Consider the following 27,458-nt stretch of genomic DNA (forward strand, 5'->3'; position numbering starts at 1 on the left):
CTGACTGGCTGTAAAGTAAAGGGGTCCTCATACCCACCGCCCCTCCTGGAGTTTTGTAATTTTCTAGAACAGCTCACAGAACTCAGGAAAAACAGTTTACCTACTTTTAACAGTTTATTATAAAGGCTATTATAAAGGAGGCAAATGACCAGCCAATGAAGATGTACATAGGGTCCAGAAGGTCTTAAAAGCAGGAGCTTCTATGGAGTTGGAGTAATACTTGCTAGCACATGGAAGTGTTTACCAACCTACAAGGTCTTCAAACCCTGTTATTTAGGGAATTTATGAGGATTCCCTTAAACAGATGTTGATTATATTATTGGTCATTAGTGATTAAACTCAATCTCTAGCCCCTTTGTTATCCCCAGAGGTCAGGGCTGGGCCTGCAAGTACCAACCCTCTAATAACATGGTTGAGTCCTCTGCATCCATCCTCCATCCTGAAGCTGTCCATCTAAAGTCGCCCATCAGCATAAACTCAATTATGGTTTTAAAATGCTTATTATGTACAACAAAAGATGCTCCTATCCATCCTATGACTCAGAAAATTACAGGGGTTTTAAGAGCTTTATGCCATGAACTGAGGTCAAAGTCTGAATATATAGTCCTCATTGTATCACAATAGTATATGCTCAGTATACAAAAAACCAAAGTGACCAAACCAACCTTTACCATTTTAATGCCAAATGTCAACGGGGATCTTCTTACATCAATATCAGTTTCCCCTTTGTACCCATGAGAGGACTGGTCCAGATGAGGAGGAATAACATTTTACTTCCATGGCTCTTTGAGCTAAAGCGTGGGAGGGAGGCAGCTTGTCTGCTGCCAGTGATATCCTGAGGTGCACAGAGCAGGGAAACATGGGTAGAAGGACTGGTGAAGTTGCAAAAAAAAAAAAAAAAAAAAAAAAAAGGAGGTAAGTGTAGAGGGGAGACACAGTGAAAGAAGAGTGCTGAAGTGAATGCCTTTAATTGCTAGAGAATCACTCTGTGGGCAATATTGGGATTTCTTGAAAAACAAAAATAAAACAACATACTGTTCTGAACTTAGAAACTCAAAAATCAGTTTCTACACAATAGGAAGGATTTGATAGACTGGGCTGGATCGTGAAAAGCTGCAATTTATGCAGATAAAAGCAGACTGAAAAAAAAAAACACACCATAAATACAGGAGAATTGACTCAACCCATGGTGATCCTTCATACCTGCTTGAAGGTGAGGTAAATCTAATATTTGTAGAGTCTACTTAGCTCATTGTTTCCATAAGCATACTCCTCATGCCCTCCCCACACACTGTCTCTTGAGGGAGGCTGGCTCTGGGAACTTTATTGTTGCCTGTTGACCAGAGAACTCAATTGTTTAGCATGGGGCCTCTCTCCATAGGCTGATCTGGGTCTTCCTGACATGGCAGCTGCCTTCCTCCAGAGCAAAGCACAAAGAGAATGAGAGCGCATTCAGGACAGAAGAGGCAGCCTTTGGTAACCTGATCTCAAAGTGACATATCATCACCTCGGCCATGGCATTTCACATACCATCGTCTCTGCCAAATTCTATTAATTAGAAGCAAGTCCCTAAGCCCAGTACCCATGTAGGGAGGCAAATTTAGCCCCACCTCTTAAAGAGAGGAGTACCTAAGATTTTATGGGCATATTTTAAAATCATCCTAATTCCATTTTCTAATTTTCTATTATAAGACTTTCTTCCATTTTGACTGTACCTCTGCCCTTGTATTCTTTGCCCTTCCCCTAAAATATTAAGTCCTTTTTTGACTTAAGCTCATATTTAAGACAAAAATCCTTTTTAATACTATCTGATGTCTTGAAATAAGTGAACACATGGCAGAGTTACAACTTTGCTGCCTTGAAGAAAGGGATGTTGTTGGTGGACAGGAGGTGGTCTAAGGTCATCTTAATAGTGGGTCAAGCTAATCTCTAAGCCACAAGGATAAGTCCCCCTCAACAAGGCGTTCAGATGCATGGTCTTATAGGCTGTCATCTCCCGCTATTTCATCAGGTTGCCCTAAAACAGAAATCAGCACAGGTCTGCAAAGGCACAGAAGGGAATTATTTTTGGCTCCACAGGCCCCATATGGCCTCTGCCGCATATTTTTTCTTTGTTTTTATTACCCTTTAAAAATGTAAAAACTCCACTAACTGGTTTGGCTCAGTGGATAGAGTGTTGGCCTGTGGACTGAAGGGTCCCAGATTCAATTTTAGTCAAGGTTATGTACTTTGGTTGCAGGCACATCCCCAGAAGAGGTGTGTAGGAGGCAACTGATGGATGTTTCTCTCTCATTGATGTTTCTAACTCTGTATCCCACTCCCTTCCTCTCTGTAAAAAATCAATAAAATATATTTTAAAAATGCAAAAACCATTCCTACATGGAGGATGTACAAAAGCAGGGCTGCAGGCTGGAGTTTGCTGACTTCTCTTCTGTAATAATCATAGAAAGAAGTTCATTGTGTAGTTGGGAAATACTTAGAAGTGCTTCTCCATATTGCCCAGGCATGATAAACAGAGTCTCTTTCCCAGGTCTCAAAGTTCTCTCCCTAGAGGTAAAGAGCTGAGAGTCCTTTTTTTTTTCTGGTTGGATGCATTTTGCATAGGATTTTTGTTGTTCCTTTAGGGAGACAGAAACAGGTTCAAAAATTAAGTCACTAAAATGACTAATGTGGTACTGTCAGCAAAGAATTATGGACCTGCAGGGTTATGGTCTCTCAGAGAACTCATTTTGCATTTCTGTCCATCACATGAATAACAATAACCTTCTCCAACAAGCAGAGTGAAGAATGTAAGGACTACCGGTAAGTATTCCTCACTGCTCACTAAATATTGGCACCAGAAAGGCTTTCTAAGACAGTAGTTATGTTTAGGGAATTTCTGTCAGATTTGGCTTTTAATGGGGGAAAAATAATCCCCACTTATACCATGACTTTTTGTGTTTGCACTGCCTTCTCTAATAACAGCATGCTTCACGAACAACAGTGAACACACACACACACACACACACACACACACACACACACAAGCATTCAATGTCTTCATCAGCAACAGGAATCAAAATCCTCAGATGTAATTTTTTTAAAATATCTACATTTTCATTTTACCAGAGCATTAGTACAAATATATTATTTAGCTTACAAGTCAATGAAACATAATATGTTAATATGTACATGATTAATGAATTTATTCAAGACTAGGTGAAATGAAAACTGAAGGGAGGAATTAAAAGCTGTTCATATTTAATGTTTCAGATATCCCAGAAAGTTGTGCTGGTGTCTTATTTTTCTAATATTTCCAAACTACAAAATTGCTGTCTCAAAGTGCTACTTGAAAAAATGACAAGCTCTTGCAATAAGTGGGGAGTTTGGGCTATGGATAAAATAAGTTATTTAAAAAGGGATAATAAATATAGTATATATTTTTGCTTTTTAATCATAATAACTGAAGGTTTAAACCTTTGTTGAACCCTATTAAACTTATTTGTACTAGTAGAACTCGTTATTAGTGTCATTAAAACTGACCAAAATCATATTTTAATTAGGTTTAATATGACAGACTTTGCAGGACCATCTTTCACTTTGAATACATAATGTTTCTTCCTACAATTATTTGTTCTTGTAAATTATTCCATTCATAAATTTAATAGCTGCTTGTTGATGAAATTATTCATTTGCCACTCATTTGAATGGTTCAAGAGGTATGGCACATATTTGATTATTTGTCCAAACATTGTCATGTGATCAAAAACATGTTTTCTCTAAACTGACATGTTTTTTATTGACGTTTGTAGTCACAAGGCAGCATTCATTACAAAGCTGCTATTTTGGGGTTTTCTGAAGAAAATCTTCACAGCATAAATATAAAAAACTCAAGGCCATTTTGACATTCTAGAACTATAGATCTTCTCGAGTGAAACAGAGAAATTGGTCCAACCATGTCTGGGATCATCTGACATTTGTAATGAGAACTTAGGGAGACAGAGTAATTTATTCCCATAAGCAAACTGCCAAGAAGATAGACAGTCCTGAAAAGCTTTCTCACGCTATAGTGGTGCGCATTTTCTCCTGTGGCCTTCCCTATTGCTTGTGCTCCCTCATCCCTCCACCAGTGGGCTGTTTCTGTCTATTGCTCTCTGCTGAATTCACTGCCTCATCATGGGGCTTCACTAGTTTAAGTGGGAAGGACTCTACATATCAAATGACTGTCCCTAAAGCCAGGAGAGGAGATAGGCCAACGTCGTCAATGTCCACTAGGAAGACTGACTTTCATTTCTATTATATGTTTGGTGAAAATAAACAGGTGATGAGGAGACAGCTGGAATTCCTTTAGAGTTTTCTAAAAGAGTACATTAGATAAGGGCTGACTTCTGCAAATTGACCAATTTGGCAGAAAGCACAAAGCACATGCCAAAATACTGTAGAGCTAGGAATTCACATGGTGCTTTTATGTCTATTGTACATACTGGCAATACGTACTTGTCTGTGGCCAACTCTGCCACCAAGAGAGAAGAAACAGATGTTCCTGTTTGTCTTTTGATGTGGCTTCCGATACTTACATTGATTTGTCTAAAATAACATCAGCCACTTTAGGTAATATCTCCCTAGTCCTTTCCTCTGATGACTAATTGTTTCAGGTGGTTATTATGAATATGATTATTATTTAGAAGAGATAATCCATTGCTTGCAGGTATTGCACTGGCATAGAGGAAAAATAAAACAGACACACACACACACACACACACACACACACACACACACAGTAGTGATCAGTCCTGTGAAATCACACAAGACCCGGACCCGCACCCCACATGCCATGGAACCTCACTGGGTCTGGGAATCCTGGAGTGCTGCCCTGATGCCCCACCTCCAGGCTACACTCATTGGCCGCTGGGCCCCTGGGGCTTGCACAGGGCTGCAGAAACCCTCATAGAAGCCACACGGAGTGGCCGCTGGCCCTACCCCCCCGACTCCCCACTCTGTCCCTGCTGTGTGTGCTGCCATCTTGTGATGGTATTATGGTGTGAGGGTCAATTTGCATATCACCTCTTTATTATATAGGATGTATATATAGTTCAAAGGGAAGTATGATCCCAACTTTTTAAAATATACCTTATAGAAATTTGGGAGTATTTAAATGAATACCAGGGGGTCTTGATGCTCAGCATATAATTATAGAACTAGTGTTATAAGTAGGGATACTGGATAGAGTGTTATAGTAGTCTTGGGAGAGGTGATGGGTTAATCATTAAATAAAAGTAATTTACACTAAATTGAAAATGATAGCCAATGTCTTATTAAAGCACAGCTTGATGGGAAAGAAATCTGATGGGAAAGAAATCATGCAGATATTAAACACATGTAGGAGAAGGCAGAAATATGATGCGTCTGGAAATCACAGGATATATGCAGAAATGGGATAAAAGAGGCTAGAGTTCTCCTTTTACTTAGGCTGGCCAAGAAGGCTTACAGTAGGATATTTTCTTATTTGTGACAGAGAACAGATATTGGAAACAACTATTTCAGACCATTAGTTAAAACATATAACCCAGAGAAGGTCACAAAAGTAAAGAAAGCTAAGTTGAAAGTTTAGCAAATAACATAACTATTCATTATATATATATATATATATATATATATAGATAGATAGATAGATAGATAGATATAGATATAGATATAGATATATATAGATATATATATAGATATATATTAATTTCAGAGAGTAGGGGAGAGGGATAGAGATAGAAACATCAATGATGAAAGAGAATCATTGATTGGCTGCCTCCTGCACACTCCCTACTGGGGATCAGACCGAAACCCAGGCATGTGCCCTTGACCAGAATCTAACCTGGGATAATTTAGTCCATAGGCCCAACGCTCTATCCACTGAGCAAAACCCGCTAAGCACATAACTTTTTTTTTTTAAGTATCATTATTAGCACACTTCACATTTTAAAAAAATTCTCATACAAATTTCTAGACTTTTTTTTTCAATTTTGAAAGTGAAATGCATTTTATATATTTATTTTAATTAAATTTTTATTTTTGAAAGTATTACATAATGTTCCATTTTTTCCACATTAACCCCTTCTAGCCCACCCCCATGACCCACCTCAGACCTTCAGCACCTTATTGTGTGTCCATGGGTTATGAATATATGCATACAATTTTTTTGGTCTCTTCCCACATACCCACCCCCCCCATTAAATATTATTTTGAAAGGATCTCTACTGGGCTATTTTTCCTCTCCATCTACTTGCTTCCCTTCCTATACATTGAAATGTATCTACTGTATATCTCTTCTAGGTGCCTTAAACCAACATGTCCCCTATGTTCCCAGGTTTGGGAATCACTCCCCAACTTCCAGTTTTTCTAGGCTGCATATTTCTATAATTCTAGGTAGAATTATTCCATGATGATTAACAAATATTACTTTGGAGGCAGATGACTGAGGCTCAAATTGTTTCTACTCTCTACTAGCTCTGGAACCTTTGGAAGAGTTATTTACACTATCTGGACATCACTTCTTCACCTATAAAGCGGGATAGTTGTCATACTTGCACTATGAAGTTGTGATGGGTGTTAAACGGGAGGATTCAGAGCTTTTGCAATAGAAACTGGCGTCACTCCACATCCTGCACAAGTCCATCCAACCACTCACCAAAGCCAGTTGATTTTACTCCTTGAAGATCACCTCAATCCATACAGTTCTCTCTTTCTTCACTTGCCATCTTTATCTCAGACTTCCCTTCTATCTCTTGCCTGAAGTATTTTAATCACATGGGTCATTTAATTCTGCCCATCCTACCCTTATCCTGCTGAGTTCATACCTCACAAAGCATCTATGTGTGAGAGAACTCTTCCATGGCTCCCCAGTCCCTTCATGGAAGTGTCTCCCTTCTTACCAAAGGCACAAAGCCCTTTGTAATGTCACCTGTTCTTTGTCCGGCTTCTCTCCTAGCTCCACTGCCTTTGCTGTCAGGACTTCAGCAGTGCTTAATCGCCGAGACTCCCCAAACATAATGCTCACTTTCACCTGGGTCTTGTTTCCCAACCTGTGGGATAGACCCTTTTCCCTCAATTCATCCTACTCCCTTTCTCTGGATATTTCTTATTGAGCTCCACCTCGTGGCACTCACCATCTACACTTCAGTCCCATTGGCTACCCCCCTCTCTTCAACAATACTATCATCTTTCTCACATAGGGACCTTTGGACATGCTCTTCACTCTACCAGTAGTACGCATCCATGTCTTTTTTTTACATCATTAATTTGTACGGATAAATTTTGTGTAAGTAAATGCCTTATTTTTCTGTTCAAATGTCCTTTCCATGGGGAAGGCCCCTCTGATGACCTTGGCAACCTGTACTTCTCTCCATTAGTATCAATACGGGGGTTAATATGATTGTGAAATTGTTTGGTTTTAAATGGCTTAGATTGGTCCTGCAGATATATTCCCTAAGTCAAGGGTTCAAGGGCAGCAGCTGATTTAATGATTGATCCCAGGAAGTACCAGGAGGGAGGAAGGGGAGTAAGAACAGAAAGGGAAGGAAACAAATACAGGTACAGATTGTCCTGTGGACAGCTTGGACTGGGTCCTGAAGGAGAACTCTGGGAGATGATGTGGGATATGCCTCAGAGTTGTCCCTCTCAATGGGCACAAAAGCAAGATATTAATGCAGAGAAATCAGAGGTGAGTGCCAAAGGACAATGGTAGGGATTTGTGGCCCCCTGCTACAATATCTATCAGCTCCACTGGGCTGAGCTCCAGAGTCCCTTCCCTCACTAGTAATCTCTAGAGCAGAGCCATTCAATAGAAATAAAATGTAAGTCACAAATGCATTTGTAATTTTTACTGTTTTAAGAACAATATTAAAAATAGTAAGAGAAACAGGTTACATTCATTTTAACTCAATATTTTACTTAACCCAGGATAGCCAGATTACTGTCATTTTGACATAGAATCAATATAAAAATTGTTAATAAGAAACTTTTCACTGTTTTGTGCTGTCTTCACAATCTGACATGTATTTGACATTTACCAGACATCTCAGTTTGGAAGTCCTGAATTACAAGTGCCCAATAGCCACATGGGGCTGGCTGCTATCACACAGTGCAGTGCAGCGCTAAACAACAGAGAGTGATAAACACTGGTTGCTCAGTAAATACCTGATCAATGACAAAGGTCTTAGCTGGGTCAGGAATCTACTGAAAGATTACCGGGAACCCTCTGGACTGAATTTGGTTGCTTCCTCAAAGATCCCCCATAGCCTTCCCTGCCTCTGCCAGCACAGGGTTTGTTGTATTTGACCCAGGTTGTGGGTCACTCACTGTTTCCTCAGAAAGCTCCATGCAGGATAGGCTCCCATCTTTGTTCCTCTCTATGTAGCACCCACACAGCATCTAGAACAGAAGAAACCTTCCCAACATTTTCTTCACCAATGCATTCATTTTAAGATAAGGTGGCTTAATATTTTCAGTGAAATTGAAAAGGTACATTTTATATATTCATTTCATGAAAAGTCTAACATTTATTCTTTCTACTAAGAAATAGTACTGTGATCTTAAGGGAGTACTCACTCAATTAGTGGCTACAGAGAGAGTCAGAAGAAGTTGGAAAATGAACAACAATATTAATGAAGCTAAGAATGAGATATCAGTAGCTATATTTAATGAATGAAAATAAATCATATGATACTTTCTGTTCTTACCACTCAGTACTCCAGAGCCTGGACCAGTGATTCTCAGAGTGTGATGCCCAGACCACAGCAGCAGCATCACCTGGGAATTTGTTAAAGATGCAGATTCTCGGGCCTCTTCCAGCTCTGCTGAATCAGAACCCAGTTCTGTATTTTAACATACCCTTTCCCCAAGGGATGCTGATGCACTGAGCAGTCTGAGAACCACTGCTCCAGGTTCTTCCAGACTGAAAGCACTGGGTCCCAAGGAAGGCAGTTTTCTGGAAATAAATTTTCACATGAATAAAACATGCTCTCTCTGCTCAAAGGTGTGTGGTTTCTGCCCTTGTGAATTATTTTCACGTAAAATAAATGGAATAATATGTTAGAAATTTATTCTGGTACAATGTCAAATAGATATTAAGTAAACATTTGGTTAAACAAAACCATTACTATATTTCTGCATTTTTAAAAGATAGATAAATAAAAGACTAACAGAAAGCACTGCTATTTTTATAGTTTACTAGAGGCCCAGTGCACAAACTTCATGCACAGGGGCTGCGGGGGTGGGGGTGGGGTGGGGAGGCCTGTCTCTCAGCCCAGCCTACACCCTCTCCAATCTGAGACCCCTCAAAGCATGTCTGACTGTCCATTTAGGCCCAATCCCGGTGGGCCTAGCAATCCAGGACTGCTGGCTCCCAATTGCTCGCCTGCCTGCCTTCCCCATTGCCCCTAACTGCTTCTGCCTGCCAGCTTGATCACCCCCTAACCACTCCCATACCAGCCTGACTGATGTATAACTGCTCCCCTGCTAGCCTGTTTTCCCCAAACTTCCCTCCTCTGCCGACCTGTTTACCCCTAACTGCCCTCCCCTGTAGGGTTGATCGCCTTCAACTGCCCTCCCTTGCAGGTCTGATCCCTCTCAACTGCACTGCATTGCAAGCCTGGTCTCTCCCAGCTGCCCTCCCCTGCTGGCCATCTTGTGGTGGCCATCTTGTATCCACATAGGGGAAGGATCTTTGACCATATGGGGGCAGACATATTGTGTAGGATGATGATCAATCTGCATATTACTCTTTTATTAGATAAGATAGAGGCCTGGTGCATGGGAGGGGGCCAGCTGGTTTGCCCTGAAGGGCATCTGAGATCAGGGAAGGGGTTCCTTTAGGACATGGGGCAGCCTGGGCAAGGGGCCTGTGGTGGTTTGCAGGCCAGCCAAGTCCCCCAGCGACCCAAGTGGAGGCCCTGGTATCTGGGATATATTTACTTTCTACAATTGAAACTTTGTAGCCTGGAGCCTCCTGCTTGCTCAGTGGTGGCAGCCATTTCTATTTGGATTTGTTTGCCTTCTATAATTGAAACTTTGTAGCCTTGAGTGGAGGCTTAAGCTGGCTAGGGCAGGCAGAAAGCTTGGCTTCTTCCATTGCCTGAGAAACCCGAGCCTCCCTCCTGCTCTCTGTGGCTGCAGCCATCTTGGTTGAGGTTAATTTGCAAACTTGCTCTGATTGGCTTGTGGGTGTGGTTTGTGGGTATAGCTTGTGGGTATAGCAGAGTGATGGTTAATTTGCATATTACTCTTTTATCTGGTAGGATAGTACACTTAGGAATGCTTGTCAATTTTCATCCTCTATAGGGTGATAATTTGAGTAAGGGAACATTTTTATAAAACATTCATACTGAATTGTGGAAAACCCATAAATTGCTTTCATCCTAAACTTCAAAATTCCAAACCAGAATCTTGAAATTTTTATTTTCACCACTTAAATTAGCATGTCTCCACACTAAAGGAGCAACCATTTCAAAGAAGATACAGGATAGAAACACAAAGATTAAGGTTTTTACTTCCTATGATAATATGGGGCTGCTTGCAACTTAAAATGTTCATGTATTAAATGACCCCCTCCCTCAGGGGACCTGTACTCCCTAGTTGTACATTCTTTTTTTTTTTTTTTTAATATATTTTATTGATTTTTAACAGGGAGAAAGGGAGAGAGAGAGCTAGAAGTGTCGATGAGAGAGAAACATCGACCAGCTGCCTCTTGCACACCCCCTACCGGGGATGTGCCCACAACCAAGGTACATGCCCTTGACCGGAATCGAACCTGGGACCTTTCAGTCCACAGGCCAACGCTCTACCACTGAGCCAAACCAGCTTCGGCTAGTTGTACATTCTTAACCAGTGATTTCCCAAAGAGCATTGTGGATAAAGCGAAGTGGGTAACTGAAGCACTTATTTAGATATTCCTTATTTAATTCAGCTCAAATACCCACCATTTATTCAGATTTACAGAAATGAGATAAATTTTTATATTTTCCTCCGTGTAATTGTCTTTAGCCTCAATTTTACTTCATGCTTCTCATGAAACCACTCCATCCATCTTCGTTTTGTCAACTCCTGAAGGGAAGGCCTTTTGTCTTCTGAACAGGCTAATTTAGTCCCTCTCTACAATATTGAACTTTGTAGGTACTCAGCAAACATCAGTTGATGACAGAGATACCAGAGAGCTTTTGATTTTATTTCTGGAATGATACTTCTATTCAAAGAACTTTTTTAATATAATTTCTGTTCTTCAACAAAAAAGCAAAACAATGTTTCTTCTTGCCAGTTCAGATAACATCTGCATTGAGCACAATGTGTTCCTGTTTTAAACAAATGTGTAGACATACCAGTTATCTCAATTCAGAAACATAAATGACAATACAGAGAAATAGATATTTTAGAGCTTAAAGTTAATGACAAAGCACAGTTGTTGTGCTGAAGAGAGAGAGAGCTCAAAGAAATCCCACTGTAATACTATCATGCTAAATTTATTCTAGTCTATCACACCATAATTTTCCCTTTTATAGCATAGACATGAGGTTATGTACACACCTGAAAACTAGTGTAATCTATGGTCAATTCACCAAAATAGGTCAGCTAGTAGAATAGCCATAAGCATTGGAATAAGTTGATTTCTAGCCCTACTTACACCATGAAGTCATTGAAAGTCTTTGGGAAAGTTGCTTGATTCCCATTTGTTGATTCCTTAACCTAAAAATAAATATCATATTAATATATTTCTTATTATTGTCATTCCTTAATGGTTATTGATTATAAGCAGGATGCTTTTTGTCTCTGTGAGGCTCTGCACCTTCCCCAGGGATGACCGTTCTAATGGACATTGTTTGTAAGTTATTTGAAAATCCTTGGATTAAAACTAACTGTATCAGTGTAAAAGTACTTGTATTAACATGCCATATGGGAGAACCATATGTTACCTATTAAGAGGGTATGTGTGATATTTAAAATAGCTCTTTGGGATATTGCCCTGTGTTATTTTTATACCAAAATATGCCATGGCAAGTTTTAGTATACCAGGATAACACCTTCAGTGTGGAAATCTGCAGAATCCAATCCCTCAGCAGGTATGTGTTGAGTACCTCATTGAACAATTGGCACTCTACCCTATGATCATGCGAAGTATCTGGAACAGATGCATGTTCTTCTCTTATATGTGTTCTTTTCTCAACATGTGCCACACTTAGGTCTCCCCTGACAAACACATATTCTTAAAAACATCAGGTTCAATTATTTCCTCTTCCCTCTATTGGACAACTATGCTGTTTAGGGACATTTCTGGAAAAAGGCAAGACCAAGATGATTGACTTCTCTGCTCGATAATTGAAGATCAACTTGAAGGTTTTATATTCACTCTGTTAATGAGGCATGCTTGTAATACCATCTGAGTTTATTCTGAGTAGAACTGGTTCTCGCAACCAGGACAACACTTCCAACTGACTATCCATGCCCCACCATCTTAAGAGGTTCTCAGTCTCTCTAGTCTGTATAACTATGTCATAACAAGTTCCACAGATAATCTTCACTAGCCTGGGGAAGAGACTCCTTTTTTTTAACTAACTGCTCCAGTATGAATATAAAATGGTGATAGGTATAGCATAACAAGTGCCTGGATTCTGTGTCTGTCCCACATATTGTATGATCTTTATATTTCATAAGTAACCTATATTTCATGAGTATATTTTTAATAGTCTTTACTAGAAGATAATTTTCCCCTTTTTTCCTGGTTAATTTGTGAGGTAGCCATGTAAGGCCAAGTAAGAGAAGAGCTTATTTCATTAATTCACAAACACCTATTGAACACCTACCATATGACTCTTCTAAGTATTTAGGGTACATCAGTCAGGTAATGACACAAACAAAGATGTTTGCCTTAAAGGCATTACAATCAAATGGGAACAGACAGACATAAACAATGATTATAATACCTATCTAAATTCTATAGAAGGTGAAAATAACTGGGGCAGGGGAAAATAAAAATAAAAAGTATATTAGGATAAGGAGAATGGTGTGTGTGTGTGTGTGTGTGTGTGTGTGTGTGTGTGTGTGTGTATGTGTGTGGATGGGGAGAAGAGACCTAATTGGAAAGGGGACAGGTGAGCCGAGACTTGAAGTGCCTGAGGGAAAGCACTCCAGGCAGGGGTATGGGTGGTAGAAAGACCAGGAGAGCAGAGACCTAGTGTGCTGGAGGAATAGTACCAGAGCCCAAAGCAGCTGGAGCAGAGTAAGTGGGAGGAGACTAGAAAGAGGTCAGGGCAGGAAAACAACATATTACATTGCCTCAGCACATGGGGCCTTGATGCCTTTGGGCTTTTCAGAGCATTTGACAGGGAAATGGTCTGATCTAACTAACATTTCAAGACAAACAATGTGGCTTCTCAGTTGAGAATAGACTTTGAAGACAGAGCTGAAGGAGGAAAGCATGATTGGAGTCATTATCACATCCCAGGAGGGAGGGATGGATGCTGGCGCATGGGTGGTGAAAGCAGATGGACTTGAACTCCGTGTGTTCCCTGAACATCACTACATTTGACTTTTAGGAGCCATTATGTGTGATCAAAGAGATGTGACATTTTTAACTTACCATTTAATGAGGTTCATCCAGAGGCTAAATAGACACCAGGTGTTTTTTTCTACATCAAGAGCTACAATATGTTTCAAGCAAAATAATAATAATAATAATAATAATTACCGCTTGGGGAAAATGACATTTCTTTCTCAGTTCCGTGACAAGTGTTTGTGGAGACCCCAAAGATTTTAGGACAGTACTGGGTACTGAGGACAACACAGGAACAGCGAGGCATCTCTCTCAGCCAAGGATTTACAATTTAGCTCTCAAGGGTCAGAAGAGGTCACAGGAATCTTCAAGACAAGAAAGAGATACCTCAAACTTTGGCATATCTGGGCCTAAGTTTAAGTCCCAGCTCTGCCACTAATTGTGGGACTTCAGGGAACTTGACCCTCTGCAACCTTGATTTCTTCATCCTTAAAAATGTAGATAAAAGTCCAACTCAGATAACGGTTACAATGTCATGATAATTGCACTTAAGGAGGTACGTGAGGCATGAATATAATGAGGCAGCCAACTTAGGAACTTACTTTCTGAAGATGAATCTATTAAAATAACTCAATCAGCTAATGAGTTCCAGAACAAAATGTTTCAAACTAACCTTCCCTGGTCCTTCCTTCCTTCCCTTCCATCCCTTCCCTTTTTTTTCTTCCTTCTTTCCTTCATTTCCTCCTTCCCTCCTCCCTCCTTTTTCTTTCTTTCTTTCTTTCTTCTTCTTTCTTTCTTTCTTTCTTTCTTTCTTTCTTTCTTTCTTTCTTTCTTTCTTTCTCTCTCTCTCTCTCTCTCTCTCTTTCTTTCTTTCTTTCTTTCTTTCTTTCTTTCTTTCTTTCTTTCTTTCTCTCTTTCTTTCTTTCTTCTTACCCTCCTTTCTTCCTTCCTTTCCTTTTTCCTAAGCCATTAGGAAGAGCTTAGCAAGGTCAGTGTTCACATTAAAGGGGACAAGGTGCAAGAAATGCAAAATACCCAGTGCAGAAGTTGGCCAGGGATGGGGAGGCTTGCCTGTTTCAGATTAAAGAGGACTAAAGAGGCATGACAGCTAAAGGCAGTGTGTGATCCCCAGTTGCTATAAAAGATATTATTGAAAATTGTTCAAATTTGTTTGCACCATAGTTATGGAAGAGAATGTCCTTATTTGTAAAAAATAAACTAAAAGTATTCAGGGCTAATGGGGGTGATTATGTCCCAAATTTGCTCTCAATGGTTCAGGAAAACAAAGTTTCTTGTAACTTTCTGTTTTTTAAAATTATGCACAAGTAAAAATACCTTTAGCATTAAAGAAATATGTCTGAAATTACAGCATTGCACTGACTTGGTTTAAGTGTCAGAAGAGCTAATTTATCCATGTTTTCAGTGTTCTGTGTTAATCTATATGAGGCTATAGTGTAGTTCTTCTATTTTCATATTAAATACCATTTTCCCACATTTTTGCTGACCAATAATGAAAATATCTTACCCGGACATAAATATTAGTTGCTTTTCCAAGGAATCAATATTGGGTGCTGGCATCAGCTGGTTGGATTGGAATCCAGCTGCCAACACTTGCTAGCTGTGAGCCCTTAGGCACATTACTTAACATTTCTGCACTTCATTTTCCATATTCATGAAATGTGAATAATAATCATGTCAACTTCACTGAGTTGTTCTCAGAATTCAATTTTATAATCTTTTCAAAGTATATAGACATTGAGTAGAACATAACTAATATTCAATAAGTGTTAGCTAGTAGTAACTAGTATCTTGCTGCCTACATGGCTCAATTAAATAAAATATAATTATCATAGTTGACAGTACATCCTCTTTGACAGCGAGCCCCCCTTATATAAGGTTCATTTATTTTTCAAGCATGTATCCTCTAGAGAGTTTTTATAAATATGCCAGACAAAAATGTAGCTGGTTGTCAAAAATACAAAATTAAAGACTAAATTTTTATAAATAAAAAATGCTAATTAAAAAAATCTTTAAGCTCTCCTGAATTGAGAAAAAATAATATTATAGTATTTATATTAATCAGCTATTCTGTAATGATACTGTGTGACAAATCACTCCAAAATGCAGTGCCTTACAACAGAAATATCTTTTTTCATGGTCACAGGTGGTACAGGTTGGCTATGGCTCAGTTGATGTAGGTAGTGCTCTGTTGGGCAGTACATTTTCAAGGTGTGATTTGCCTGGGCTTAACTCCAAACTCTGGCTCCAGTTGAAGTCTGCGCCATAATATCTCTCCTCTTCTTTAAACCATTGCTAACGGGCATTCTTATCACAGCAAGTGTCAGAAGCACTAGCACCAAGTTCAATTAGGCAGCACATTTAAGCCCCCTGCTCACATCGTGCCCACTAATATTTCATTAGTCAAATCAAGTCACTTGGGGTCAAGTCCAACATCAATGGAGTGAGAAGTATTCTCTGCCTACAGAGGGAGGACACTGAGATGCATAAAAAACACATTACTGGAAATGGAAGAATTGGAGTCTATAATCCAATTTGCAATCCACAGTGTTTGAATGGCCTGTGCTCTGTCCATGTCCAGAAATCCAGGGAGCTTTGTAAGAAATGGCAATAGTGCACCAGCAGGCAGCAAGCAGCAGGTTGTTTCCACAGCTGCAAGGATGGATCTGCTCTGATTTACTTTTGATCCCACGCACAGTTCACAAAAGGAACTACAGATATCAGGAAAGTAATTTGTGGCCATGGCATTGAGATTTTGTCCTTATAAAACTTTCTCATATAGAATGACACATGGACTGCATACTTATCATCTTCCAACCAATGGTACCTTCCTTCCACTTACATGAATTCACTTTACAGCAAGAGTCTCTCATTTTTATTTCTATAAAATTTCTGAAATATCTTGCATATGGTTAAAACAGTGAGAATTTTTGCAGGTCACTGTGGTCTTGGGCATAGGAAAATAAAGCATCATATGACACATCAATGCTGTGGAAATGTATCTTCTGAAGTAAATAATCACCTTTTAGTGTATTAACAGAGAATTCAGCTCCTGTAGGACATTTTTTAAGCTAACAAATAGTATGTTATTTTCCTGTATTTCTTCATGTTTATTATATATATATTTTTAATTAATTAATTAATTTATTTATTTTTTAATTTCAGAGAGAAAGGGAGAGAGTGATGAGAGAGAATCATTGAATGGCTGCCTCCTGCACGCCCCCTACTGGGGATCAAGCCCACAACCCAGGCATATGCCCTTGACCAGAATCAAACCCCAGGACCTTTTAGTCCACAGGCTGACATTCTATCCACGGAGCCAAATCAGCCAGGGCTATTATACGCCTTTTACTAGTAAATCCCTTCTAAAAACCACATATTTAGATTCCCCACTCCACTCAACTTTATGTTTATGTGCTTCCTATGAATATAACTAGACAAACAAGGCTGATAAAAAAAAGCTTGTCCTTATAAAATCCTTATTGGTAACTGTGTAATGAGATTTTTTTTTTTCCTACCAGTAGAAGCTCACTGTTTCACAAAGAACTCAATCGTTTGAGGCATATAAAATGGATGGAAAGTTATAAGTCAGCCAAACTGTCCTTTTAAAAGAGTGAAATGAATGCTAATCTAATTGCCCAAGAATGCATCAACTGGGTTTTGAAAGTAAGACTTCTACACTGGGTCCCCCTGCTGGATTTGCAGATGCATGTCTTTGCAAATTGGTGAAAGCAGTATACCTGACCCTTTTCATTTGAGGGCATGTGACTCCAATGACAAATCCAGCATTCTTTTAGAATGCATGTTTCCGTGATAAACATGGGAAGTGTCTCTTGAGTTTTCTGTCCAAAGGCAGAAATGCTATAACCAGAACACTGTTTGGCCAAGACTCAAAGTGGAAAACAAAAGCATGCCACTCAGTGGCTGTATGAGGGAATGGGATGGCAGGTGAGGATAAAGGTACAAACTCAGTAACAGTAGACTAGGAAGACAGCCAAACTGGTTTGTATTGACTCAGGGATCTGCCCATGAATTTAATTTTCATGCATTTAGAACTACTGGAACCAATTTCTCACTTTCCTATGACTTAATTATTCTCTTTTCCTTCCTTTCTTCACAAGAAAGTGTTTTACCCCCACTCCTTAGGAGATGTGGTAACTAGACTAATTTTAAAGGCAACATGTCACTGTAGACTTCAAGCCCATAGCGAAATTTGTGCTAAAATGCCTGTCTTTGGGTGAGACAGATAAGTTGGCAGATTTTTCCTGTTTGACTCTGAGCCTGTTTGATGAGAGGAAGAGGGGAAATACTGACCTATGTTTTTGACACGTGCTCCTGAACTAATTTGCCTCATTAAGGAAGCAAGAGCAGCTGGGATGGCTGTTTCATTCCCAGAGCAAAAGCCAATGCCCTGGCCCACTCAGAGAGCCAGAGAGAAAATGTCAGATCATCATGTGGTCGGTGTAAAAACCCAATGGAGAACATTGGAGTTAGGTAGCTATAGAGCTGCCGCAAGTCCTCATATTAAAAGTTAGACGATATCCCCTAAGTTGTCCCCCAGTGCAAGGCAGACATAATTCTACCCACACTCATGTATTCAATTATAGCATTTCTTCCCTACTGTCACTCTTTTTATTCGTTTACTTTCGTCATTCTATTATAAACTTTTTTTCAGCCAGGTCAACTCTGAATGTTTTCCCATCTGCTACTCTCCTCACTAGGTTATTTTCCAGAGCTGCTTAGGGAAATGTTTCCCATTGTTTCTCTGAGGCACTTGTATTAGCTCTGCTAGTTGAGTTCTCCTCTGGGGAAAATTCATGATCCTCTTGCTTCTGGATGAAGAGTTGGTAGGAATAGCAGATGGTGGGTCAAAGCACTCAAAACAAGGTTAAGTGATATGGGCCTGGTTGTGGGTCAGGAATTTTAAAAGGGCTCAGCTGGGTGAATCTTCTGCTCCTTGTGTCTTTGGCTGAGGCCTCGTTCAGCTGCATTCAGCTGGCAGCTGGGCTGGGTTAAAGGGTATAAAAAAGCTTCACTCACATTTCTAGCTTCTTGGTGCTCTGCCGTGTGGCCCTTCACTCTCTCTAGTTGGTAGACTAGCCCGCGCGTCTTTACAGTATGACAGCCGGCTTCTCAGGGGGAGAAAGTAGATGCTACTCGTTCTCAGTGGCCTTCGCTCAGAGGGCCTACATCACCTCCATGTTTCCATTTGCCTAAGCAAGTCACAGCACCAGTCCGGATTCAAGGAAAGGTGAGAGAGATTTCACTTCCCGATAGACAAAGGACACAGTAAAGTATGCTGATAGTTTCTGCGTCTCTGTTTTCTGTACTTTACTTGTTTTATATTTTGTTTCTGTATCTTTATATAAATTTATCATTGAAAAATTTTTTTCCAAACAAAAAGAGGCTTGGAAAGCCTCCCAGCAATGAGTTATAAAACATTCCTTTATTTGCCTTTGAAACATTTGTTTTTCTATGCATAAATTCACAGAAATATATTTTTTAAGCTTAAAGTAAATGTTAGTTTCTAGCGGATAGTCACCATTGCAGCTGCCCAATTATTTTTCAAGTATTTATGTGTGATAGTGTAAACTTGACCATAATTTGTTCAAAAAAAAATTCATAGCGTAGATATGTTAGGCTTTAATGTATCTGTTAAATAAAAACAGATATTTTTACAATATATTTCAAACAGGAAAATAAAGGACATATAAACTTAACCAAGTTTTCTTACACAGTGTATATTGCTTGAATCAAGGGAGGAAAATTTGGGTTTAAAATCTGTATTGCATTTTGGGAAATGCTGTTCTAGGAGAGAGATGTTACTAGAACTGCTGAGTGAATTTTGTTTACTGCAGTTCAACATTTCATCAAGCAAATCGTGTGGAAGGGAGGAATATGAATGTACCTTTTTATGTAGGTAATTTTTCTGTTTCATACCTCTGATTTATCTCTCTACCTTGCTTTATGGGGAGTCATGCTACATTGGTTACAATTAATTTCAGTGCTGCATATTAGCCATAAAGAGATATTTTATAAATTGACTTGATGTAATGTTTTCCCTCTGTGGTTTTCTTGAAAGATGAGAACGGTCCAGAGGAAAAGCAAAGCGCGGAAGACATGGAGGGGCCGAGCCAAGAAGCAGGTGGGCTCAGATTTCTTTTGAAGAGTCTCCTAGGCCTCATCCACAGAGGTGAACAACGACTTTACTCAGTTCTGTTTTCTGAAAATGCTTCTCCTTTTCACCAGGTTAACTTCACTTCCATTCAGGTCTCCCTCAGGAAGCCACCAACTCTATTAACTCGGAGTCACAGGGCTTCCTCTCAGAAGGGGACATTGTCGTGTCTCATTCACTGATTCCATTTTTCTTCCATGTAATTACAGCTTGCTTAGCAGAGATCTAGGAGGGCTGAGCAGAGGTTGGAGTGCCAAGTCAGAGCGTGGCTGACTTAGGGCAGGTTTGAATGAGCAGATGTGATTTGGGGTGGGGAGAAGAAATAAAAACTGTTTAAAAGAATTAAGTGAGAGGCTTCCCCTCCCAATGAGCGGCGTGTTCCTTACTGTTTGCATTACATTGTGAAGAGCCGCATGTCTGGTTATTTCCCTGTGTGTGGTGGGAGGTGGTGTCGCTGAGCCTGACCACCCCACACACACAGCTGAAGTGAGATCCGAAGGCTTCCTGACATCCCCTCTGTTCACCACAGAACAGATGTAGCAATTGAATGTTTACAGATCTTCGACTGTAGATTACAAACTGAACGTTTAAAAATGTTCAAAAGTCTCCCAAGAGATTATTATCACCTTCAATGTATCATCTCTTTTCTACCCACTTTGTACTCAGGCGTGTTCTCCTTTTAAAAACGGTAGACACGGTTATGCAGCGATCAACATAACCACCCAAACTAAATTACCCTTTTCTTTAGTTGCAAGTCATTCGCCCAGTTCTAATGAGCGCTGGGGTGGCGGGGGGTGCATTTTTGAAATAGTGGCTTTATCTAATGTGTGCCAGGCACGTCCTGGGCTCTTTGCTGAACTCTTGGAAATAAACCAGGTGGTGGGATAAGTTTTGCAATGGAAACTTCTTACATTAACCTTGGAACTTTTGCAAGAGAACTGGAGGCTTTTATTATTGACCTGGAAGATGGAATTGAGGAAGGCCAATCAGAGAAAGCAGTGAAGCAAGGCAGCAGGGACCTTGCGCAGCTGCTCCAGGGTCAGTGGGCTCCCTCTGCTGAGATGCAGTGCTTGCAATGAAATGAATTCTGATACTGCAAACTGTTGTCATTCACGCCCCCACCCGGCTCCCGACCCACACATCATTATGCTCCACGGAAGATGAGTCTTATGTGAAAAGCTGTCACCGTTTTGACTGGTTGGTATGATAAATATTAGTCAGCTAACTGCTGACAGTTTAGGCCATCCACTGAATGCTGAGGATTCACAGGTTTTTTCACTCACTGCTCTGTCTCAAATGGTTTTGATCAACATAGAATTTTCCTGTCCCTGTTTACACATATGTACGCACAGGCACCCGTACATGCAAGCACACACATTTTACCTTTGTTTTACTTATTTCCCTCTTTCTTCTTAATCAGTTGAGTACAGGCAGTTTCTTTTTTTCATTTGAGGTCATCTTGCCTGTTAACAGGCAAATAAAATGTAATCCCTCTTCTCCACCTTTGGATCAATAGTGTCATTACCACACTATGGGAACCTCTCAATGTGAAAAAAAAACAAAAACAAAAACAAAACAAAACAAAAAAACACCTCTTGCTCTTCCAAATGAGTTGGTGGGCTGGCCTGGGGCCCAGGGCAGGGTTTATCGACGACCCTGGCCAGTGCCAACACACACCGCTATGCCCACTCTGCTCATTTCAGTCTCCCAATCCAAGTGCAGAGAAACTGAAGATGTGGTTCTAGTTACTAAAGCCCTTTGACCTATGTACTTTTATTCTTCCAAAATGCAAACACGTGCATTTCATTCAATATAATTTCCAACTTTGATTTTGATTAGACAATTCTGCAGGCCTCTTCCACATCAAAAAAAAAACCCATGTTCTTAAACTAGCATAATCCATCCATTTTTACTATTGTCATAATCAGACCAAATCAAAGTGGTAGATAATATTCCTCAGTCATTTACAGGCACTGTCTGGACACTGGGACACAGCAGTACACTATAAAGACAATATCCCTGAAAGCTTAAAGCTGATATTCTGATGGGGAGGTCCAAAAATAATAACAAAAAGGTGTCAGATAGTGACAGATGCTTTGCAGAGAAATGAGGAAATGTAAAAGGAACACTGTGAAGGCCTGGGGAGAGAGTGGGAGGGGGAAAAGTGGACCAATGGGTGGGAAAGGGGGCATCTGTAATACTTTCAACAATAAAGATACATTTTAAAATTAAATCGAAAAAAATTAGATCTAAGTGATGAGATGATGGAAGTCCTTTAAAATGGGAACAGGTAATGCAAATGCCTCTAGGCCCATTTGAGTTGGCACGTTGCTGAAAGAAGGTGGAATGGCTGGAGCATGGGATGGGAATATGGTGTAAAGCACATGTGTCAAACACAAGGCCCGCGGGCCAAATCCGTCCCGCCAGGCCTTGCAATGTGGCCCGCAAATGCGCTGTCATCACTGCACTCCACTGCGTTTCCATCACAATGACAGTTTATGACTGTTCAGTAAACCATTTGGCCTGCGATTTAGGCTGGATTTTAGATTTTGGCCCCTTCTCTGATTGAGTTCGACACCCCTAGTGTAAAGTCTTGTAAGAGGTTGTAGTTCAGATTACTTCTGACTGAATGAGATGTGATTTTATGAGAACTGCAAAGAGAAGCCAGTGGGTGTTTTTAAGAAGAGGAGAGACATAAGCTATGTTTTATTTTATTTTCATTTGTTTTTTTAAGGTTATCTTTGAAAAGTACTGTATTTTTAAAAGTACTGTTGAAAGTACAACAAATGTTCCTCTTTTTTCCCCCCCACTGACCTCCTCCACCCTGCACACCTACAAGCCTTCACACTATTGTATGTATCCATGGTTATACATATATGTATGTAATCAGCTTGCTTTGGCTATGGGTTAAATGGTCTAAAGAGCAGGACTTTTGAAGAGTGAGAACAGTTAGAATGTACCATAGGAAAGCAATGATGGTGATTTCTACAACTGGAGACAAAAATGGACTGGTTTGTGTTACATTCTAGAGACAAAGGTAACAGGTAATGCTAATGGATTGGAGGTGGGGAGTGAGAAAAGAGGAATAAGTCTTAAGTTTGTTGTTGTTTTTAATGTTTTCATTGATTTCAGAGAGCAAGGGAAAGGGAGAGAGAGTTAGAAACATCCATTATGAGAGAAAATCATTGATCAGCTGCCTCCTGCATTCCCCACAGGGGGATCGAGCCCATAACCCAGGCATGTGCCCTGACAGGGAATGGAACTGTGGCCTCCTGGTTTATAGGTCAATGCTCAACCACTGAGCAAAGCCAGCTGGGATAGTCCTAGGTTTTTAACACTGGTTAATTATGGGATGGTGGTACCACTTACCTATACAATCTGTGGAGGATTGCCATAGGGCTCAGCTTTTGCTAAGAAAGTTAAATTGCTCAGTTTTGGCCATGGTAAAATTGAGAGAACTCTTAGCCCAAAGGAATGTCAAGAACCCAGTCAGATATATAAGTCTGGGTTTCTAGAGAGAGCTCTAGACCAGAAATATGGTTTTGAGAGTCACTGGCATGTAAATTATATTTAACAGCATGAGACTGAATAAAATTCACTAGAAAGAACATGAGTAAAGAAATCAGTGAGCCCTGGGACACTGTTACATCTAGATATGTGGCAACAGGGGAGAAGGAGCAGCCACATGAGAGAGTATTTTAGGAAGAACAGAAAAGAAATGTTACTGAGAAATCAAATTCAAGCAAGATAAGGGGAACAGCCATTGGATTTGGCAAAGGTGGTCATTGCCACCTTTTGTAAGAGAATTCCTGGGGCAGTATGGAAGCCACTTGAAGTGTGTTGTGGAGAGGTTGTGCCCCGAGGAAGTATATTACAGATAGCTCTTTTAGGGAGTTTTGCTGAGAAGAGAAATAAAGAAATGGGAAGATGTGACCTCAAGGTTAATAGTTTATTCTTTCTTTGTTAAATAGGAAATTGTCATTTAACAAAAGAAAATGATTCATTATTTCCAATTATACCCCTACTAAAATTTTTATTATTTGTTCCAATAGAGACAGGACCTAAAAGTAATAATCATAACCATTATGCACAGGACATATGCTAGCAAGTATGGGATTTGTCTTTAAATGTGCGTTAGTTGCCATGTATGTATAATACTTTAGTTTAAGGACCCTGTTATTGCAGGAAAATAATAGGTACTATTCCTTTTCCAGTTGCCAAGCATTAAACATTCCAAATGCTTTTGGTAATCTTTCATGTATTACATTTACCAGTTTCATGTTAGTAAGATAATTATCTATTCCCCTGCAAGCCAAATGTGAGTGGAATCACTGGGGTGCCCGGGTACTGAGAAGACAGACTCTGAGGAGGTTAATTGATGCTCTAAGGGACGCAGGGGCCTCCAAGTCCCTTCTCCCCACTCTGCGCTTGGGTGATGTGAAACCTCCCAGTGGCTCATGGTGCTTTCCTCCCAGGGATCCCCTTCTCCTGGGTCTGTGCTGCCAGCCTTCAAAGAGCTCCCTGCAGGTTCACAGCCTCGCACCACGGCGCAGAGGTGCTGTGCTAAGAAAACCAACTCTGAAACACACACACATGAAAGCACTTTGTGGAAACTCACAAGAGTATCCTTTCCTCCACAATCTGTTTTAAGAAGGTGTGCCATCCTGCTAAAGGTGGGGAAGAAGGAAGTACAATAGTACCAACAAACAGCATTTAAAAAAAAAAAAAAAAGTTCACTGGGCTCTGTCTTAACTGAAGGTTTCTGTTTCATTAATTATAAGAGAATCACAAACCACTAACCCCTTCAAAGACTGTTTGTATATGAGAGCATGAAACAGTTTCATATTCCTGTGGTCTAGTGGGGGCTGGGGGGACATGCTGGCAGGGAGGCTCTGCTTGGCAGCATTAACTCTGAGCCGGTGTTTCTCTTGTCTGCTTTGTAGATGGCATCAGTGCTGCTACTGTGCACAGCCCTGCTGCAGAAGAGGCTGCTGAAGTCTGTAAAGACGAAGGTAAGAGGCTCCTACTACATCTAAAAATCAAAATTGCTTAGGAGGCCATTTGTTTTATATAGAAAAATGATGCAGCTAGCAAAATCTTATCTAATTCTCTCGAAGCATCTCTGTTTCAATAAATTACCTCACCCACTCTGCTTTATTCCAATCAGAATTTACATGTGCATTTACATTTGTTCCTCTGAAAAGTAACTTGGTGAAACAAGAGAATGATTGGAGAAATTATGTTTAAAGATGTTTAAACAGAAATAGGCATTTCTGCTGTTTATGGCTACACTTCGGGAATAAGTGAAAAGAGTGGCTTTTGGGAACCACCTACCAGAGAGCTTCATTATCCAGACATAAGAAGGAAGAAGTTTGAAAAGCATCCTTAGAAATAGATCTTTGGCAAGAGCATCATTCCTCATTCTATGGACAGTGATTATGAGGAAATGTTGCTGACCCAAATATCTCCAAAGGAAGAAAAATCTTGATTTTCATTATAAGAGAAAATTTGAGGGAGAAATAGTGGATAGTGGAGACATTCATGCTTCTTTGTCTTCAGATCTTCATATATATATATATATATATATATATATATATATATATTAGTTATTTTATCTCCCTCCTAATTAATTGTCCCTACACAAAAAGGTAACATTATTTTATTTTATTTTATTTTATTTTATTTATTTTTGGTATCTATTTTTAAAATTTTATTTTTCAATTACAGTTTATATTCAGTATTTTGTGTTAGTTTTAGGTGTAGAGTATAGTGGCTAGACCATCTGTACTCTACAAAGTGCTCCCCTTGATATTTTAAGTACCCACCTGGCACTTACAGTTATTACAATATTACGGACTGTATTCCTTAGGCTGTATTTTATATCCCTGTGACTATTTTGTAACTACCAGTTTGCAGTTCTTAATCCCTTCACCTTAAAAAGGTAGTATTATTTTATATCTGTCACTGGTAACTACTGAAAAAAATCCTCCTGTTGTATTTGTACAAATGGACAGCTGGTGATCTGCTTGAGATTTTTGGATAGATATGCTCAGTGTGTTTCTTTAGTTTGGAGTATTATGAAAATAAACCCATACTTGACAATTGATATTGGCATAGTATCTAAATGCCTTGAACTGGTGTTTAGAAAATTAAAGTTGTCCTGGAAGTCTAATACATGGCTATTGGCATCACTCATTTCATGTTGCCTGGTAAATGAGCTTTTCTCAATGAGGTTTCCTGTGTACTGAGGGGGTTTGGGATGGGTGAGGGCTGCCTGAAGCTGGGAAAATAAGTTCCTCATTCTTGAAGGGAGATCTGGGTGGCCCAACAGCATCCTATACACTATTATTTCACTGGTCCTCATCTTGTTCACTGCCACTTTTTAAATGAATCCCTTAGCAACTCCCTTCACGTACCCAGATATGTGTCCTGACATTCCTGGTTTTATCTGATATATTTATCCCTGATTATTTGCTATATCTAAAAATACAAATAATGTCAGATATTCAGATAGGTTCCGATAAGAAACTCAAGGTCATTTTAGAGAAAGAGATAAACCTGACCAAGTCAGAGTGAAAAGACAGAAAGTGATGTTCCTCCTAAGTAAATGATTTTGGACAGTCCAATCATGTAGCTGTGAAAGAATTCTTTCTGTAAATCTCATGAAGTTGAATGGCAGAGTTTAGGAAACAAGAAAGAGAACCTAATTTAAGTTCTTCAAGCTGAGGTGTTTTCCTGTTGAGTTGTTTGGGTTGGAGATATAACACCTTTATAGAAACACAAGGCTTGTGATGTTTCTTGATGCTTTTAGGATACCACACCATTAATTCCAGGATCAATTTCTCAGAATGCTTTTAGGATTTTTTTTCTACATGAAACCTGTAATGGTGGTAACTTCCAAAGAGTTCTGCCATATATTAAAAATGCAGTTCCCTAATAATGACTAAATGTGACATTTTAAAGATTTTACTAAAATACATTTTTAATATGCATTACCTCTCAATCTAGGGGAAAGTGTTTTAAAATCCCCATTAGCATGTAAACCACTACAAATAGAGCATATAGGATATAATCTTTTTTTTAAATATATTTTATTGCATTTTTACAGAGAGGAAGGGAGATAGAGAGCTAGAAACGTTGATGAGAAACATCAACCAGTTGCCTCTTGCACACCCCCTACCGGGGATGTGCCTGCAACCAAGGTACATGCTCTTGACCGGAATCAAACCCGGGACCCTTCAGTCCGTGACCGATGCTCTACCACTGAGCCAAACCAGCTTCGGCAGGATATAATCTTTGCCTTCTCATTTTTGAAATGGCATGTACCATTGTTTTTGTTTTTAATTTATCTTTATTGTTGAAAGTATTAGAGATGTCCCTAATTTTTTTTCTATTGACCCCCTCCACCTTGCACCCACCCTTCCAAGGTCTTCACCACACTATTGTCTATGTCCATGGGCTATGCATATATGCAAGTAAATTTCCCAGTGAATCTCTCCCAACCCCACCACCCCTGCCTTCCCTCTGAGATTCATGTCTATTCCATGCTTCTATATCTCTGAATCTATTTTGTTCAACAGTTTATTTTGTCCATTAGATTCCATATGTTTACTAGATTCTCATATGAGTGAGATCATATGATACTTATCTTTCGCTGACTGACTTATTTTGCTTAGCATAATACTCTCTAGGTTCCTCCATGATGTCTCAAAGGGTAAGAGATCCTTCTTTTTTACTGCTGCATAGTACCCCATG

At 39.7% G+C, this 27,458-nt stretch overlaps 1 protein-coding gene across 1 annotated transcript in view; it reads left to right on the top strand.

Annotated features, from left to right (window-relative positions):
• MACROD2 (mono-ADP ribosylhydrolase 2) overlaps positions 1-27,458 on the top strand; it is a 1,879,699-nt gene that overhangs the window by 1,725,635 nt on the left and 126,606 nt on the right. Inside the window, exons 12-13 of the mRNA XM_045574651.1 lie at positions 19,611-19,673; positions 24,647-24,715. Of these exons, the coding sequence (XP_045430607.1) occupies positions 19,611-19,673; positions 24,647-24,715 (132 nt within the window). The remainder of the gene's footprint in view (positions 1-19,610; positions 19,674-24,646; positions 24,716-27,458) is intronic.

This window comes from Pipistrellus kuhlii, unplaced genomic scaffold (genome assembly GCF_014108245.1).
Source record: "Pipistrellus kuhlii isolate mPipKuh1 unplaced genomic scaffold, mPipKuh1.p scaffold_m20_p_6, whole genome shotgun sequence".
NCBI classification, from domain to species: Eukaryota; Metazoa; Chordata; class Mammalia; order Chiroptera; family Vespertilionidae; genus Pipistrellus; species Pipistrellus kuhlii.